The sequence below is a fragment of the Gadus chalcogrammus genome, chromosome 8 (genome assembly GCF_026213295.1).
Source record: "Gadus chalcogrammus isolate NIFS_2021 chromosome 8, NIFS_Gcha_1.0, whole genome shotgun sequence".
Classification (NCBI taxonomy): domain Eukaryota; kingdom Metazoa; phylum Chordata; class Actinopteri; order Gadiformes; family Gadidae; genus Gadus; species Gadus chalcogrammus.
In genome coordinates this window covers 22,721,251-22,737,138 of record NC_079419.1, presented here as the reverse complement: position 1 = coordinate 22,737,138, position 15,888 = coordinate 22,721,251, and the positions used below count along the sequence as shown (strand labels likewise).

Genomic DNA, 15,888 nt, shown 5'->3' with positions numbered 1-15,888 from the left:
CACACACACACACACACACACACTTTTTGAAAGGATATGAGACATAATCCAACTTCTGGGTGAGAACTCCAGTTAAGATGAACTCCGCGTTGTGTACATCTGAATGTGAGGGGAAGATAGAAAATCATTCAGATTGTGTGCATTTGATTGTGAATTGGGTTTTCTACTTGGCTATAACTGCTATAATCACTATCTAACCCTTTTATTTAAATTGTGATGATAATCAGATGGATAATATATGAAGACATTTAAGGTCTAATATATTTTCTTGTGTGTAATGATTTCTGAATCTCACCAATGTTCTTCAAGAAGAAGTCTCTACAAAGGTGAAGGTCATTTTCACAGGAAATAAGAAGAATCTCTGGAAGGTTCTGTAGAAAAATATAGAAGTAATATTATTCAATGAGGATGTTTGTGTCTAGCAAACATCCCAGGTTCTTTCAGCTGGAAATAACCAGCTTATGGCCAGCTAAAAAATAATAGCAGAACTAATAAAACGTAATGTTGCAAAATATCTTAAAATGTATCCCAGTTCTTTAAACAACTTCAATGCATACATCTGTGAAGATAATACACTATAACCACTAATAAATAAAAACGTATATTCAAAGTTTAGTCTGATATAAATTTAGTTTAATTTAATTATTCGTCTTATCGTACACTTGCGCGACACCCGCTTTGCAGCTACAACGTGGATCCTGTTTACAGTGTGTAAAGTTGTGAAGTTGCTTGTGATATTGATATCATTCATGACTTTCCCTTGCATGGGAACATGGATGGAGCCCCAGCCCATGAATCTTTATCTGACAGCCGTGCAATAAACGTGGATTCAACATCAGCGCCCTGCGTGTTGGTGTCTGGAGGAGCCCTGTAAAGCCACGGAGGAGGCATGTAGCATGGACATAGCTACAGCCGGCTTATGTGATTGGCCGCCACAGCGTGACATTGGGCTGCTTTTCTCCAAAAGTTTATTCTGTTTCAACTTTATCCGTTGCCAAGCTTTGTTTTTTTCTTCCGTTTCTTAAAATTCATGAATGATAAAGATTACAAGCAACTTCACGACTTTATACAAACATTGGCCGTCGAGCTATGTTTCTAAATCTGAGTCTGCCCTCGTTTCCGCCCCAATGGCTATACAATTTCCCATCTTCCTCTTAAAAAAAAAAATGTATGTAACTTCAGAATAATCTGGCCGGCCAGATATTATGTCTTGCGGACCAGTTGCCGACCCCTGGTGTAGGAGCATGGTGCAGCAGTGCCACTTTAACAGAACATCTGGTGGCGTTAAGCCTGCATAATTTCATATGTGCTATTTAAGGAGACTATCGTCTGAATTTACACTGAAACCAATCTGTCTGGATAGTCTCATATCAGCTAATAATACCTATCGACCAATATTCAACCAATAATTCATTACGGCAATCTCCTCCCTTTTGTATCTTTTGTGGTTGACTGCAGGGTTGTTGAACTAAACCTATACTTTCATACTGTATATCTTCATGGTTTTTGTTCTACACCTATACTTTTATACTGTACATCTTTATGGTTGTTGTACATGACATACTTATATACTGTACTCGACAGCAGTCAAAACCATTCCTTTGACGTCACACACTGAGATGATGGCAAGACGGCCATACCCGGAGAATAAAACAAACAACTTTAAAGATAAATGTGTTATTTTGATTAGAGTTTTTTTTACAGAACTATGAATTGAAGTGTTACCTCCTCTGATGTTTAATTGGTTCACCTAAATGAACAAATCTACAATGTGTTGTTCTTCTATACCAACCTTGTTCTGCTTGTGTTCCATGATCTTGCGATAGGAAGGCTGCTTAGGCAGTAGCTTTCCACCAGCGCTTTCCAAGATGGCCTTCAAGGTGCCGAGGCTTGGGCAGATCCCTGGGGTGATGTAGAAGTACTTCCCCTACAACCACAGGGAACAAACTTACGTAATGAAATGTAGAATCACAAACCATGTACCCATTTAAATAAAAAGGGAAAGCGTAATTTGCACCAGCCACTAATACGATATATATAGGGGTGTAAATCTCTGGTTTCATCACGATACGATATTAAGATCGATTCACGATCCGATATTTAACGATATCAAAAGTCTGCTGCGATACGATAAGATTCAGTGGCATGCGATCGATATGAGACGATATCATATGCTCATTTAACACAACCTCTTACATCAACTCATAAGAAACAACTTATTTATAATTTTATTATTTTATTTCTCTTCCAGATATTTAAATCAAAAGTAATCCATCTTTAATACAAATAATAAAGTGCCATATTGCATTTAAGTGTGAAAGGTTTTTTATGGCTTAACTTAAAGAGCCTGTAATGATCTTTCATTTTGAACATAGACCAGGCATTCCCAACCTATCTATGAGGATAGTTTTCTTCTAAAAACAAAACATCCCTCGGAATCATCTTCGCTGTTAAGATAAGCCGTTCATGTTGCCAGATTGGGCAAATTCCCGCCCAATTGGGCTACTTTTAATTACGTTAGGCTGGAAAAACGAGAAGGGTCCAGCTGCAGGCTTGGGCGTTCCCGTCATGACACAAAAACGCCCATCGGGCGTTCCCGTCATGACACAAAACGCCAATCAGGCGTTCCTGTAGCGTTTCATCGATCAATCAAGAAGAGGTGAGTGAGTTTCGCAAGGCATGCTGGGTATGCTACCCTTCCTTTTTTGGCGGTTTTACCTCGTAGTAACTTTCCAGAAAAACGAAAGGGGTATGATGAGAGATGTCAGTAAGTATGATATTGTTTATTTGACAACATTGGCTGTGAAGTATTCTCATTTAAATCACTGATTTAGCTGTGGTATCGTTGTCACAAGTATTTATATCGGATTCGAATTCGGATACAAGCATGGTTCGGTAGCAGCGAATGCTATGCTACCTCGTCCATAAACGTTGCATATACTATTCAGAAATCAGCAACGTTTAAGACGGTTTGTAGGTAGAGGGTAAAGTTTGCAGCGAAGGCTTTGCCGATTATTTTACTGTGAGGTTAACATTACCAAAGTACATTGTTAAGTTGGATGTTAAGGTGTCAGCTGGCACGGTAAGAGGCATGAAATCGCGGCCACTCTGCTTCGTTGTGGTGGCACACGCATCTTATTAAACTGCATGTAAACGTACTAGTACGTCTAAACTAACTAGATGTTACATGCAGGCATATCAGAGAATTCTGTCAGTTCGGTCGCGGCGCAACGAATGAATAAAGACGTTAGCACTCTGAACAACAGATGACAGATGTGCCCGAAGTTACTACTTTATTACCTCGTTGATGACCAACGTTTAGGAAAACATGTACTTTTAATTCACCCTTGGGTGAAATCGAAGCGTAGTGTGTACTGAATGCGTGTTGATGATGATGCATATGAATTGCAACTTACACGTCTTCCAAACCTTTTCAGTACCCTGGCACATGCTTTGTCCAATGGACCATGGAAGGGACTTTACTTGGCTGACGAGGTAAAACGTGTGGCTGGCGCACGATTCATTGCATCTAGTAGAGTAGCATTCACTGGTAGGCCTCTAGATTGTTTATTATGATTTAATGAAGTGTTCCTATGTGACGCTCATGGGCCCTGGTTGCTGCTAAATGCTTGTTGGAAGTGCATTGTGCACTTTTTGTATGTAGCTACAAAATTAGGGTGGATATCACTTTATAGGCATTATATACTAATAAGAATCATTGACAAATCACATTCCCCTTTTACCACCACAGGACGCACCTCAACAGTATCAGAGCAACAGCTGTGGGGTGTTTATGCTGATGGTGAGATGCATTATTTTCAGGAATGATGACTAGTTTGCAAAACAACTAACTCATTTGTATGTTAATTTCAGTACGCAATGTATTCTACCCTCAAAAGCAATATGATCAAGGTGAGTTCTTTCAAATCTCAATCAGATGTGTAGCATTAAATATAAGGCTTTTAATAATTTTGTCATCCTTACTGGAGGCTACAATTAACATGCATCATAGGTCATACACATTACTTTGTCTTCAGGTACTGCACTTACGGGAGGAGATGGCTACATCTTCACAATAATTTACACTGCCATAGTACACTGCTTAACAGTACTGTAACATGGATTTGTATCAGGCTATGAAGTCACTTAAAGCATAACTTTACTTTTCAGGGGGACATGCTCTCTATCAGGAGGTGGTGGTGTGGACAGCTGTTGGAGACCTTTATGCTTGAAAGGTTTATATACTGTGTCCATGTTGCTATTTACTTATTTTTGGTGCTCACGAAGATCGTAGCCAATACACTTGTCTCTCTGTCTCTAGCCCTGCAGAACTAGCTGGCATCTTCTCACCCTCTCCATCTCCCCATCTCAGTCACACCTTCCAATCACTAAGTATGTAATACCTTTCACTGCTATGTCCATACTTTTCTATTTACGTATATTCTCTCTTGCTCTTTCTCAGACTATTGATCGATCAGTGATTGCCTTTTTGTTTAATGGTGTGGATAGTTTTGGTCTGGTCTTGTGTGATTGAATTGAAGGTTGATTATAATCCCTGTTTCTCTCCCTCTCTCTCGCTCTCCTTCACTCTTTTTCGGCTCTCTCGCTTTCTCTAGCCCTGCAGGACTAGCTGGCACACCAAGCTCACCCTCTCCATCTCCCCATCTCAGCCACACGCTCCAATCTGGCACAACAGAGGACAGGCCATTCTTACCACCCGAAGTCCTTCAGCAAATTGTACAAGAGACGCTGAGACTGGACATGGCGATGCTTGGCGTGTACAACAGGGTTTCAAACACATTCCGAGAACTAATCAAGCCTCTCCATCCTTCCATATATATAAATGACAGTTCGGCAGGGGACATTAAGCTTAATAAAGACAATCTCATATACATAACGGTTAGAAAGATTTACAACAATGCAGGCTGTGGCAGTGGCCTTTCGCTACGCCTCAAAGGCTTCTCAAAAAAGAAGAATTGGCCAAGCGCACCTCTGGTACTGAGGCACGTTGCATATGGCAGGTTTGTCATAAAAGATGTCTGCCTAGCATAATGTTCTTTTATTACTCCTTTTTCATTTTATTTGGGACGTCATTTTTGCAATCCCTTTCATTTGTAAATGTACATACTACTGTAGTAAATGTATCTGCCCAGAAATGCTGGTATTTTATTACTCTTTCTTTTTTGTTTTTGTGACAAATGCTATACGATGTATAACATACATTTGTGCCTACGATGTATGTTGTAAGGTTAATTGTTACAGAGCAATTACTGTATTTTGTCTTTGTGGGAAAAGTAAGTGAACACTTGGAGTCAAATGGTCTACTGTTTGAGCCTTCATAGTGTCTGGTAACTGGATTTGAACTGCATAATGTCCCAAGTGTTACTTTAATCTATTCATTATTTAATTTGGGCATATTCTTAAACAACTATATGAAACATCTCACTTATACCTAATATCCTACCTATACTAACCCAGAAGATAATGAGCATGAGATCATGGAGCCTCCCTGTAATGATCGTGTTGCATCAAGTTTGATGCAAAGTTTGGGCCGAGATCCGACACATAAATGTAAGCTAACATTCTGTAGGCCTAGCTGACTAACGTACCCGTATTACGAGATCGAAGAAGAAGGGGGCGCTAACGTCAGTTCTATGCTGCCCATACTACTAGATCGACGAAGAAGAACGGGGCGTTCCAGCCTGCGTAAACGAGAACGCCCACCACACGAGAACGCCGGGGGGGGGCGTTTTAGTCTGTGTGAACGAGAACGCCCACGACACGGGAACGCCCATTTGTGTCTGCAGTCGGATGATATTGGGAAAAACTGAAACGAAATCTGCCCAATCTGGCAACACAAACCGAAACTAGACATCCTCACGCTCACACATGTATCTCGCTGTTGCTGCTTGCCTCGTTTAACCGGTGAACGGATCATGGATCCATTAAAGAAGGAACGGATAGGTGAGCGGCATGGCGCACTTGCACAGAAATAGTTTCACAAACACCTGCGCAAGGAGATTGTCAAAATTAATGTGTATAATACTCCGATATGCATCGATGTTTTGGCGTTGCATCGATGCAGTTGAATCGTTCACCAATAAATCGAAGTATGGTTACACCCCTTATAATAATAATCATATTATATTACTGTATTGACATCATATTTAAATTATGTTATTATTAACATATATTATGTTATTATTAACACAATATAAATAATTATAGTAATTATGGGAAGAAAAATGTTAAGCTTGTGTCAAAAAGCAACCTTTTTTAGTTGGGCAGCCTCCAAGTACTAGCCCAGCTTAAATAGAAAAGCTAGCAGTGACACACTTTCAGAGGACGGAGCTAGTGCATCGGACATAGTATCCAAATTACACAGACAAACCAATGTAATTCAAGTCATGACAAAGTCATGTTATTAAATTAAGCTCTTAGTAGACAGTGACATGATCACCTCAAGTGATAGTATACTGCGTGACACACAAATCACCATGCTGCACAGAAAGAGATGACAGCAGCTGGCACTTAGAATGCTAAGCTAGCACTGGTTATTATTTTGATTGAACACCTTTGAATGAGAAAAAAAAGAAAACCAACCTTAAAAAGTGGTGTACTGTGGGCTCTCTTCAGGGAATCGTCTAAACTGAAGTCAAACAGCACTTCGGCCTCCGCATCCCTTAGTATGTAGCTCTGCTCGTCTAGAATACGCAAAACAATCAATATCAGGACCAAAGGAGTAGAGAAACGGCATTAGCATACCATGAATGTGTAGTTATTGTTTGTGTGGTATATAACAGTGAAGATACTGAGTGATATGCAACATTATTATTTCACATAATTGTAGTTACACATCCAATGTTGATTTTAAGAAATGAACAAGCACATTTTTGTCATCAAATTACATTGGCAGTGAATATTTAAATTCCTATAATTTCATCTTATCCCAAAGTTGATTTGACCTGTACCAGCATTTTCAAACCATTAAGGCTGGTGCCATTCAGTGTATTTTAATTCCTTCCCGACTCTAGGGTGGGCGTCCCTACAGACCATCAGCCAACTTCAGCCCTGATCAGCGCCGGCAGTTAGCAGGGGTCTGCAGCCTGTTGGGCATGGGCCTTCAGGAACTGTATGTTGGTGGTCTAAAGTGGTCCTAACAAAGATATGTGTGCACAAAGCATTTACCTACAAACTTCTGACTCCTCCAGCTTTCTTCCAGCCATTCTGGTGTAACAATGTGCTTGACAACAGACATGGATGCTAGGAACTTGATGGTGCGCGTCACCCGGCCAGCTACCAGGTGGGTGGGTTTCTGGACACTGTCGGAGAGCTCACCCCCTAAGGCATGTACTCTCTGAAAGAGAATGTAGAGGTGAGCAACCACGGGGGCATTTCAGAAGGACATGAATAAGTAAGTTAATATAAGATTCAGCAATATGATAGAACTGGCAAGTTCTACATATTGCTCAATCTGCATATTAAGACTATGTTGAAACAAAGGACCATTCCAGGTTTTCATATTTAGGGTGTACCCCCTTGAGTTTAACCAGACCCCTTAAATATACTCAAAAAATGTAGTTGAGGCTTTCAATAGTTTACAGGAACCCATGTTTACCAGATATGGTAAAGATATGTCCATGCGCATTCTTTTTCGGACTTGTTTTTGTGGACAACAGAAAAATCACGTTGAAAGGGAAACTGAAACTGTACCTTAATGTACTGTTGCACCTGAATGGGCTCAAACCCTGTGAAAGTGACATGAGGTGTAGACTCGGGGGTGAGCTTCTGATTGGGTGATTGGATCTCCTCAAGCCTTAATACAGACAAAAAAATAAGGAAGTCTTCAATATCGTTCTGAGTTGTATGTTTAAAGGTCCCATGACATGCTATTTTATGTATTCTTTAATATAGGTATTAGTGGGCAACTTACACAGTTTTCAAAGACGTTCCCTAAATTCAGCCGTGGTGCAGTTACAGCCACTCCGAGCCAGTCGCACATTGAGCTTCCCCCAAATGCGCTGTTTCGGTGGGCGTGTCAAGGAGGAGGGTGGGGGTGTGGCCCTGAGCAGCTTGCAGCCACCATGCGCGCTGTTTACAGTGGATGTATCGCAATGGCGAGGCGCACACCCTTTAGCCGTGTTCTGTAAATATTCTAGAACACACGGGAGTCCTGGAGCTCTATATCTAAATATTATCATATAGCCTACACAGATATCTATATCATATAATATATATTATCACGGCCAAAAGCTGTGTGAGCCGATATTATGAATCTCCGACGTTCCTGGTTCTTCAACGTCCACATCAATGTGAATACACACACTGTAACGCAAGTGTTTCTTGTCGGTTCTTTTGACGTGTCTTGTATTTCCACAACGAGACTGTCGTGGGGGTTATCTGAGCCATGGTTGAGAAGGAATTGGGGGGAAAGGAACTTTGGTTTGACTCGCTGAAGTACATGAACTGCGACATGCCGCCGGTTGCCGCGAGGCACCATCGCCCGGCAGCGGGCAGCCGGCAGTTCAGTCGACTTCAGGTTGATGTGAAAGTGGAAGAACCAGAGACGTCGCAGAACCCGACAAAGTCGTTTGTGATTCATAATATCGTCTGGAGGCGCACACAATATGTTATATGATATAGATATCTATGTATTATATGATATTATTTAGATATAGAGCTCCAGGACTGTAACGCAAGTGTTGTACACTTCCTTGTTATTTGGATAACCGTTCTGCTGTTGGTGTGATGGCGCATAACACGAATGAATGAATTGGGGGGAAGGAACTTTGGCTTCAAGAACATGAACCACGACATGGAAGAGAAAGGGATTGTTGGCGGCGAATGGCTCCCGCTTGAGCCCCGCTGAGGGACCACCTCCGGAGGCGGAGGTGCATAAGCGCTGCCCGGCAAAGATCCCTTTCTCCTCCTTGTCGTGGTTCATGGTCTTGAGGGAGTCAAAGCCAAAGTTCCTTCCCCCCAATTCATTCTCAACCTTGGCTGAGATAACCCCCAATACGAGTCTCGTTGTAGAAATACCAGAGACGAGAGTCCGACGTGTTATGCGCCATCACACCAACAGCAGAACGGTTATCCAAATAACAAGGAAGTGTACAACACTTGCGTTACAGTCCTGGAGCTCTATATCTAAATAATATCATAATACATAGATATCTATATCATATAACATATTGTGTGCGCCTCCAGACGATATTATGAATCACAAACGACTTTGTCGGGTTCTGCGACGTCTCTGGTTCTTCCACTTTCACATCAACCTGAAGTCGACTGAACCGCGCGCTGCCTGCTGCCGGCTGCCCGCTGCCGGGCGATGGTGCCTTGCGGCAACCGGCGGCATGTCGCAGTTCATGTACTTCAGCGAGTCAAACCAAAGTTCCTTTCCCCCAATTCCTTCTCAACCATGGCTCAGATAACCCCCACGACAGTCTCGTTGTGGAAATACAAGACACGTCAAAGAACCGACAAGAAACACTTGCGTTACAGTGTGTGTATTCACACACACACACACACATGTGGCGCTCGCACGGTCGAGTCTCATTGGCGGGCCAACGTCTCTGGGCGGGCCAGGCAGAGTAAGGGGAGGAGCTGAGATTCCTGATGACGTCATGAGCACAGACATTCCAAATCAGCGCGCTTGAGCCTCCGTTTTTTCAAAGGCGAGCAGAACAGCTAGTGCTAGTTTTAGCCACTGGGGGACCATAGGCAGGCTAGGGGAACTCATATTTATGTTAGAAAACCTCCCAAAGTGAGATTTTCATGTCATGGGACCTTTAAGGAAATGGAAAAAAGGAAAAGGTGACTATGAATAGAACACAAGGTAAAAAGAGGCTTTCCAACCTTGCTTTTTTGCTTGGTGGCTGGGAGTCAGTCAACCTCTGTTTTTGAAGCAGCTTGAGGCTCTGAAAAGCAAGCGGACAGTTTGAGAACTCTTTAACCCTATGGTTTTTGTGACCTGCTCATTGGTTAAATAAGCGTGGTTCTGATATCCTGAAGCGCTAATGTAAAGACTCCACATTTTGGACATTGTGGACATACAACGACAGCAAGTATGTTTACATGCACTCCAATAATATTATTATTATTATCAGTTTCAGGGAACATCATGCAACTGAAACTGCAAAAAAGCATAATCGAAAATGTGGAACATACGTTGGTCTTAATCGCATTTAACACATTCAACAGTAGGATGAGGGAGAAGGAGTTGGACCGGTTTACTTTCACCAGCGCTTTCTCCCCCTTTTTTTTATGTAACGCTTTACATAAATTACCTTTATCATGGACCTGTTCGTCCAATGATTGAACGATCTTTGCACACAGGTGGGTTTGTTGTCAAATTCTTGGACTGAACGGGAATAGGAACCGCACCAAAAAATAAAGATTGTATTTTGGTCCGGAACAAAGCGAGCAAACTAAAAAGGACTTTCCTGGTGTGAATACGCCCTTGAGACATTGCCCGTATATTGCTACTACTTTTTTTATACTTCAAAACGTAATTAAGGAAGGATAGTTTTTAGTTCTCCTATCGCCTGCCTAAAGTGTAGTCATCTGTGCCCACAGTTTAGTCAAGGGATTTCAAAACTAGCATTCTCAGGAATATGGTTACACATATAATTTCAAAGCATTGATATGACACATTAGGGACTTATGATAGATAGTCTCAATCTCTAGGCTTGTAAACTTCTCAATTTGATTGGCCGTTTGATAGGGGTTTGACATTCACGAGCGCTGCTGAATGTAGTGCTTAAATTCTAGATTGAGGCAAAAACATGGTTTAATGTTTATATTGTGTTTGTTGTGTCAAGAGGATAGAGGAGTGGATTTTTGCATTTTGCGTTTGCACTTTATTTCCATTTTTTACTGTGTCCCAAATTCGACTGCATGATTATTGTCTTGTGTGTGCACAACATATTCAGTAGTGCACTTTGGTACACAGGTTTTTTTTTTTTTTTAAATACTAAAAGTAAAAAGAAAGATTGAAACTTCTACAAGGTGCCTGTAGATCTTAAGTATTGCAAAGAATAAAGCCAGGTCTACTTACCGCCAGTGCTTCTACAGAGACTTTGACTGGAGTCCGCCAGGCACCTGCATTAAGGAAAAACAAATGATAAAATCAACCGCATACAAAAGTTCACATTACGGAGAACAAGCAGCATACATGGATAGTATGCTACAATGGAAAGTAGCAGAATTTTTTAAAGCTAGCAAATTTCATCATAAGGAAGACGCTGGAGACTAGCTATGGAAGTAAATCTGTATCATCGAATTTTGAAAATAAAAAGCCATTGAATATTGACTGAATATTTATTCATTGAAATAACGTATCTGGATTTTTTGCCTCTGAACTTAACTCTTTAAATTTTCAACAAATAATTTTCACCTTTATTTTTCAAATTCAAATATTCAATGTTAAAGACATCAACTTAAACATTTTCCAATGTCCCCAATTCAACATGCTCAAGTCAGCAGCAAAATCCAATGTATGAAATTCTGTGTTAATATCCGGGGACCCAAGGAAGAGCAATTCGTACTAGATGCTAGATCGTGGTCAAGCAAGGAGTGCGAGTAGGTGTTACACCGAATTCTGCAACCCACCAAAAAGTGTGACCCCAGGGGCGCTGTCGCACATTTTCTGCAACATGGAAGAGTTTGAAACGTAGACAGGCATGAAGTAGGTCACGTGCACAAGCTTAAAACGTCACGTTTGTTTCGTCATAGATCACTCGGATTGGGGGTATTCGTTTTGTGACACCGGGCGCATGTTAAATGGCTGGAGCAAAACGGTTGATATGCTCTATGGTGGCATAATGAGCAACTCAGTGAGCAATACTGTTGGCTCTGCACTCTCATTCCACCGTACTGGTTATTAAATGTGCTTAATAAATACATTTGATTTGATTTGCATTCTAGAGACCAATACAATTGAAAGGGCGTTTAGTACGGTCCAACACCGTTGCTTCTCTCCCCATAAAAAGCTACAGTTAGTGTTCAATGACGTGGATTTACCTTTGAGAATATCCTATCATAGGCTACTGTGTAAAATGCTGTTTAGAATTAACGTTTGTATCAAGAAAGAAAGACCCATCATCAAAGCCGTTGTCGTTGAACATGGCTAAAACCACCTTTGCAAATGCCTTCCCGCATCAGAGTCAGGTATCGAACGAGTGACGCTATCTAGGATCGATTGCTCTTCCTTGGGTCTCCGGATGTTAACACTGTATTTCATACATAGAACTTTGCAGCCGACCTTGGCATGTTGAATATGGGGACATTGAAAATGTTTAAGTTGAAGTCTTTAACGTTGAATCATTGACGTTGAATATTTGATTTTGAATTTTTTTACATTGAAAAATAAAAGTGAAAATGATTTGTTTCAAATTTAAAGAGTTAAATTCAGAGGCAAAAAATCCAGATACGTTATTTCAATGCATAAGTATTCAGTGCATAAAATTCAATGGCTTTTTATTTTCAAAATCCGGTGACAGATTTACTTCCATACCAGGGGTCATAGATTATAGTTGGAAAAGGTGATCTAAGGATGCTTTCTCTCTTCTTTCACTTTTGACAATTGTTTATGATATTGCACAATTTATTTTCAACAAAAATATGAATGTATACATACCTAGTAGATTATGCACAAGCAGTTGGTTAGGCACCAGCGGTTCAGAGTGGTTATAGTTAGAGTAGCGACTGTGCTGGATCTGCCTTAGAGCATCAAAGTTCCCCAGCAGGATGTCACAAAGCCACTGAGCGTTGACACAGGGTATCTTCCACTCCTTGGCCTTCTCATACTTCAGTCCACTGGGGCTGGAGGACAGTGATTTGCATAGGGACAAGAGCATATTCAAGAAAAGAACCATAATGTACACTGTCCATTAACCTCTTCTTCCCGGGAGTGCCTGTATCTGGGCCCTGACCCCTCTTCCAAGGGAAAGACATCGGAAGGGATTTAAGAGAAATCAGTCATTTGACACAATCCTAGAAGATATTAGTCCAGGGGTTAATCTAAACCGGGAAAGAGGGGCGCTGCGCCTCCTTGTTTCAACCCAGCGCCTCCTTGTCGAAAAAAATAAATAAAATCAATGTACAGTGAAAAAAAAAAATAAAAAAAAAAAAAATAATAATAATAATAATAACTTAAAATCTCCGGGAATGGAGAGCGAGCGAGCAAGACCGCGCACAGGAGACAGACGTGCTCCTAACCGCGTTTGCATCTGTGTAGCGAGCGCGCAGCACAACAGAGAGGGATCTAGAAACTGTGCATGAGGCAGTGTGCACGTGAGCCTCAGGCGCCTCCTGATTGGCCTGGATCGGTAAGTCAACCAATCAGTTTACAGTGTAGGCGGGCTTTTATCTCTTCTCCCGAACCAAATTTATCAGTTCAGTGAATCTGAGAGTGTCTGAGAAGAAAGAAAATATAGCGTATATACGTGTTTTTTTTTCTATATACATTACTGTATGTAATGTTCTGCATCTATGGTAACTTAGCCATTTTGAGTAATTTGGCCTTACTATACGAGTCAACATACTGGTCCTTCACAAGCCTCAGAATGATCACATTTCTACCTCAAATTTTCAAAAGCTCCGCACCGCGGAAGGGGGGGTTCCCCCCCCTTCCACACCTTCGCCCCCGCTCGGTCGCTTTGCTCCCTCGCCATTGATGTTTTCCCCCTTGTGAATTTTTTCTAGAAAAACCCCTGTTAGTCTAGCATAGATGATTTTTTTTTACAATTATATGCATTAACAAATATTAGTCTATCATAACCATTGAAACCTAAATGAAACACAATTCCAGAGCAAAACAAACGTACAAGTAGGGAACGTACCGTTAAGCACAGAAACCCGTTACTTAACACGCCGCGGGGCTGAATTATTATTATACTTGTACTGTAGTATCGATAAGCTCCAATGTACCCGGTGCTGCTATCAGTATTTAGGAAGTTTAGGAAAGATGTTTTCTTTTAATTCAGGCTAGATAAATATTGCTAGTTATGTGAGAGGAAAAAAGAAACATGTGAAATCCTATGTTTTTGCCATCCTCCCCAAAACACTGTATGAATGTTCCACTTTGCTGCGAGCAGGTGTTATTAATTTCGTGCCATCTGAGTAACTTTTCTGAAGTACTTAGACGTCCCACCCAAGGTACACCAGCGACCTGGTTTGTGTAAACGTGTGGAGCTCTCTGGGCAGTGGTTGACTGCAGTGTCCGCAAAGAAGTTGTGTCGGTGTGTGTGGATGGAGAGCATAACATTCTGGATGAACCATTCTCTAAGCAGACAGACGGACACACATACAGACAGACAGAAATACTTTATGCATGACCAACTGCCCTGTTCAACTTACTCTTTGCAGACGAGGACCGTGTTGCTGCGGCAAAGGTAACCAGTGTATCGGGCTCCAGCCAGGTACGCCATTAGCTTTAGGTCGTCTCTGTCTGTATCCACGAAGCCCGTCAACGATATAATCTAACAGGGCATTAGAGTAGTGAGGTCTCAGAAAAGGGATACAGAACTAATAGTTTTAAAAACTGTTATACACGTCATTATCTTAAGTTTATTTACTTTTTACTTCATTTTTCAAATTAGGTTTCCCATTTTTCCATAAATGAAAGATTACAATTATTAACACAATGCATGTCATCGAAAAGAGTTCATCGCATAGTACAAATACAACATTTATTTAGTATTCGGCCAAGGATTCAGAAAATAATAACCATGCAAGCAAAAATCAGTGGCCCAGTCTCTAGAGACCCTCCCCTCAGACTTACATGTTGAGAGCAGGGTTTAGCTCCTGGAGGAAAGGCAAATGGAAGGTGCAATGTTCTGTGAGGGGGAACCATCCTCTTCTTCTTCAGAATGGTGTTGAGCCAGTGGGCTGTCACACAGCGCTTCCCCTCTCTTAGTGCCTGGCATTGATGGGGTAGTGTGAGTGTCATTAACCGTCAACCACTCAACACATACAAGTATCAATAGAAAATTAGCCATTTTAGAAGTTCAAATGTCCAAGAACTTACCTGGACATACATGCTGCTCACTTGGCTTTCACAGAGCAGATGTGTGCTACGACTATTAAGAGAAGAGTCAACGGTCCCCCCACAAGCCTGGATAACCTAGGAAACATTTTTTTTTGGATTATATATTTTTTTTAGAGCCAATGCAATCTATTCCTTCATGTTGCTCCATCTGTTTTTGAACCTCTACTGCTACAAGCGTCACCAAACTACCAGACAACCACTGCAAAGATCTATTTTATAGCCGGAAGACCCTTTCTCACATGCTTGTCCTAGATTTCGTGCTTTGGGTCATTTTTGAATCGATACATATATCACATGCTAGTAACAATTCCGGATCACTGCTGGTACCTCCGTGTTATGAAATAATGCAGTAACTTAGCCAGGAGAAGTCCATCCAACGTAACACTTTCACATAGAGCGATGGCTATACGTGAACCGATCAGAAGACTCCGCTGAGGATGTATTTGAATCAAAACTGTTTATCCTAACGTGGCAAACCTTTTGCGATAATGGGACCTGGACAGATTCTGAAATAAGGGAGCTCCTTTCAATACGCAGCTGACATCTTTAAGTGTTGCATTACCACCATCTGCTGGACTGTCCCTTGGCTCATCTATTCCGGCATTGTTATTTCATGTGTGAAAGGGTGCAAGACTCAAATGTTCTTAAAAAGATATGCGTATGAATACTGAACATCACTAGCAGCCCCGGAAAGGTTATCCCAGTGATAACCTTGGAACAATATGGGGAAGGGGCTGTTATATTGACAGAATACTGAATATTTCTAAAAACTAGGGATGGGTGTGAGGAATCGATTACTCGAGTACTCCTCGTTACAAATGAACTCGGTTGGTGGA

General features: G+C 41.3%; 1 protein-coding gene across 2 annotated transcripts in view; it reads right to left on the bottom strand.

The window, feature by feature from the left end:
- The window catches only part of paxip1 (PAX interacting (with transcription-activation domain) protein 1), a 65,322-nt gene that overhangs the window by 9,160 nt on the left and 40,274 nt on the right, over window positions 1-15,888 (bottom strand). For both annotated transcript variants that reach the window (XM_056597075.1, XM_056597076.1), the window contains 12 exons: window positions 15,032-15,127; window positions 14,786-14,923; window positions 14,362-14,483; window positions 12,641-12,825; window positions 11,060-11,103; window positions 9,859-9,920; window positions 7,714-7,816; window positions 7,189-7,357; window positions 6,604-6,704; window positions 1,793-1,927; window positions 296-371; window positions 40-99 (listed from right to left, as the gene is read on the bottom strand). In XM_056597075.1, the coding sequence (XP_056453050.1) occupies window positions 40-99; window positions 296-371; window positions 1,793-1,927; window positions 6,604-6,704; window positions 7,189-7,357; window positions 7,714-7,816; window positions 9,859-9,920; window positions 11,060-11,103; window positions 12,641-12,825; window positions 14,362-14,483; window positions 14,786-14,923; window positions 15,032-15,127 (1,291 nt within the window). The remainder of the gene's footprint in view (window positions 1-39; window positions 100-295; window positions 372-1,792; window positions 1,928-6,603; window positions 6,705-7,188; window positions 7,358-7,713; window positions 7,817-9,858; window positions 9,921-11,059; window positions 11,104-12,640; window positions 12,826-14,361; window positions 14,484-14,785; window positions 14,924-15,031; window positions 15,128-15,888) is intronic.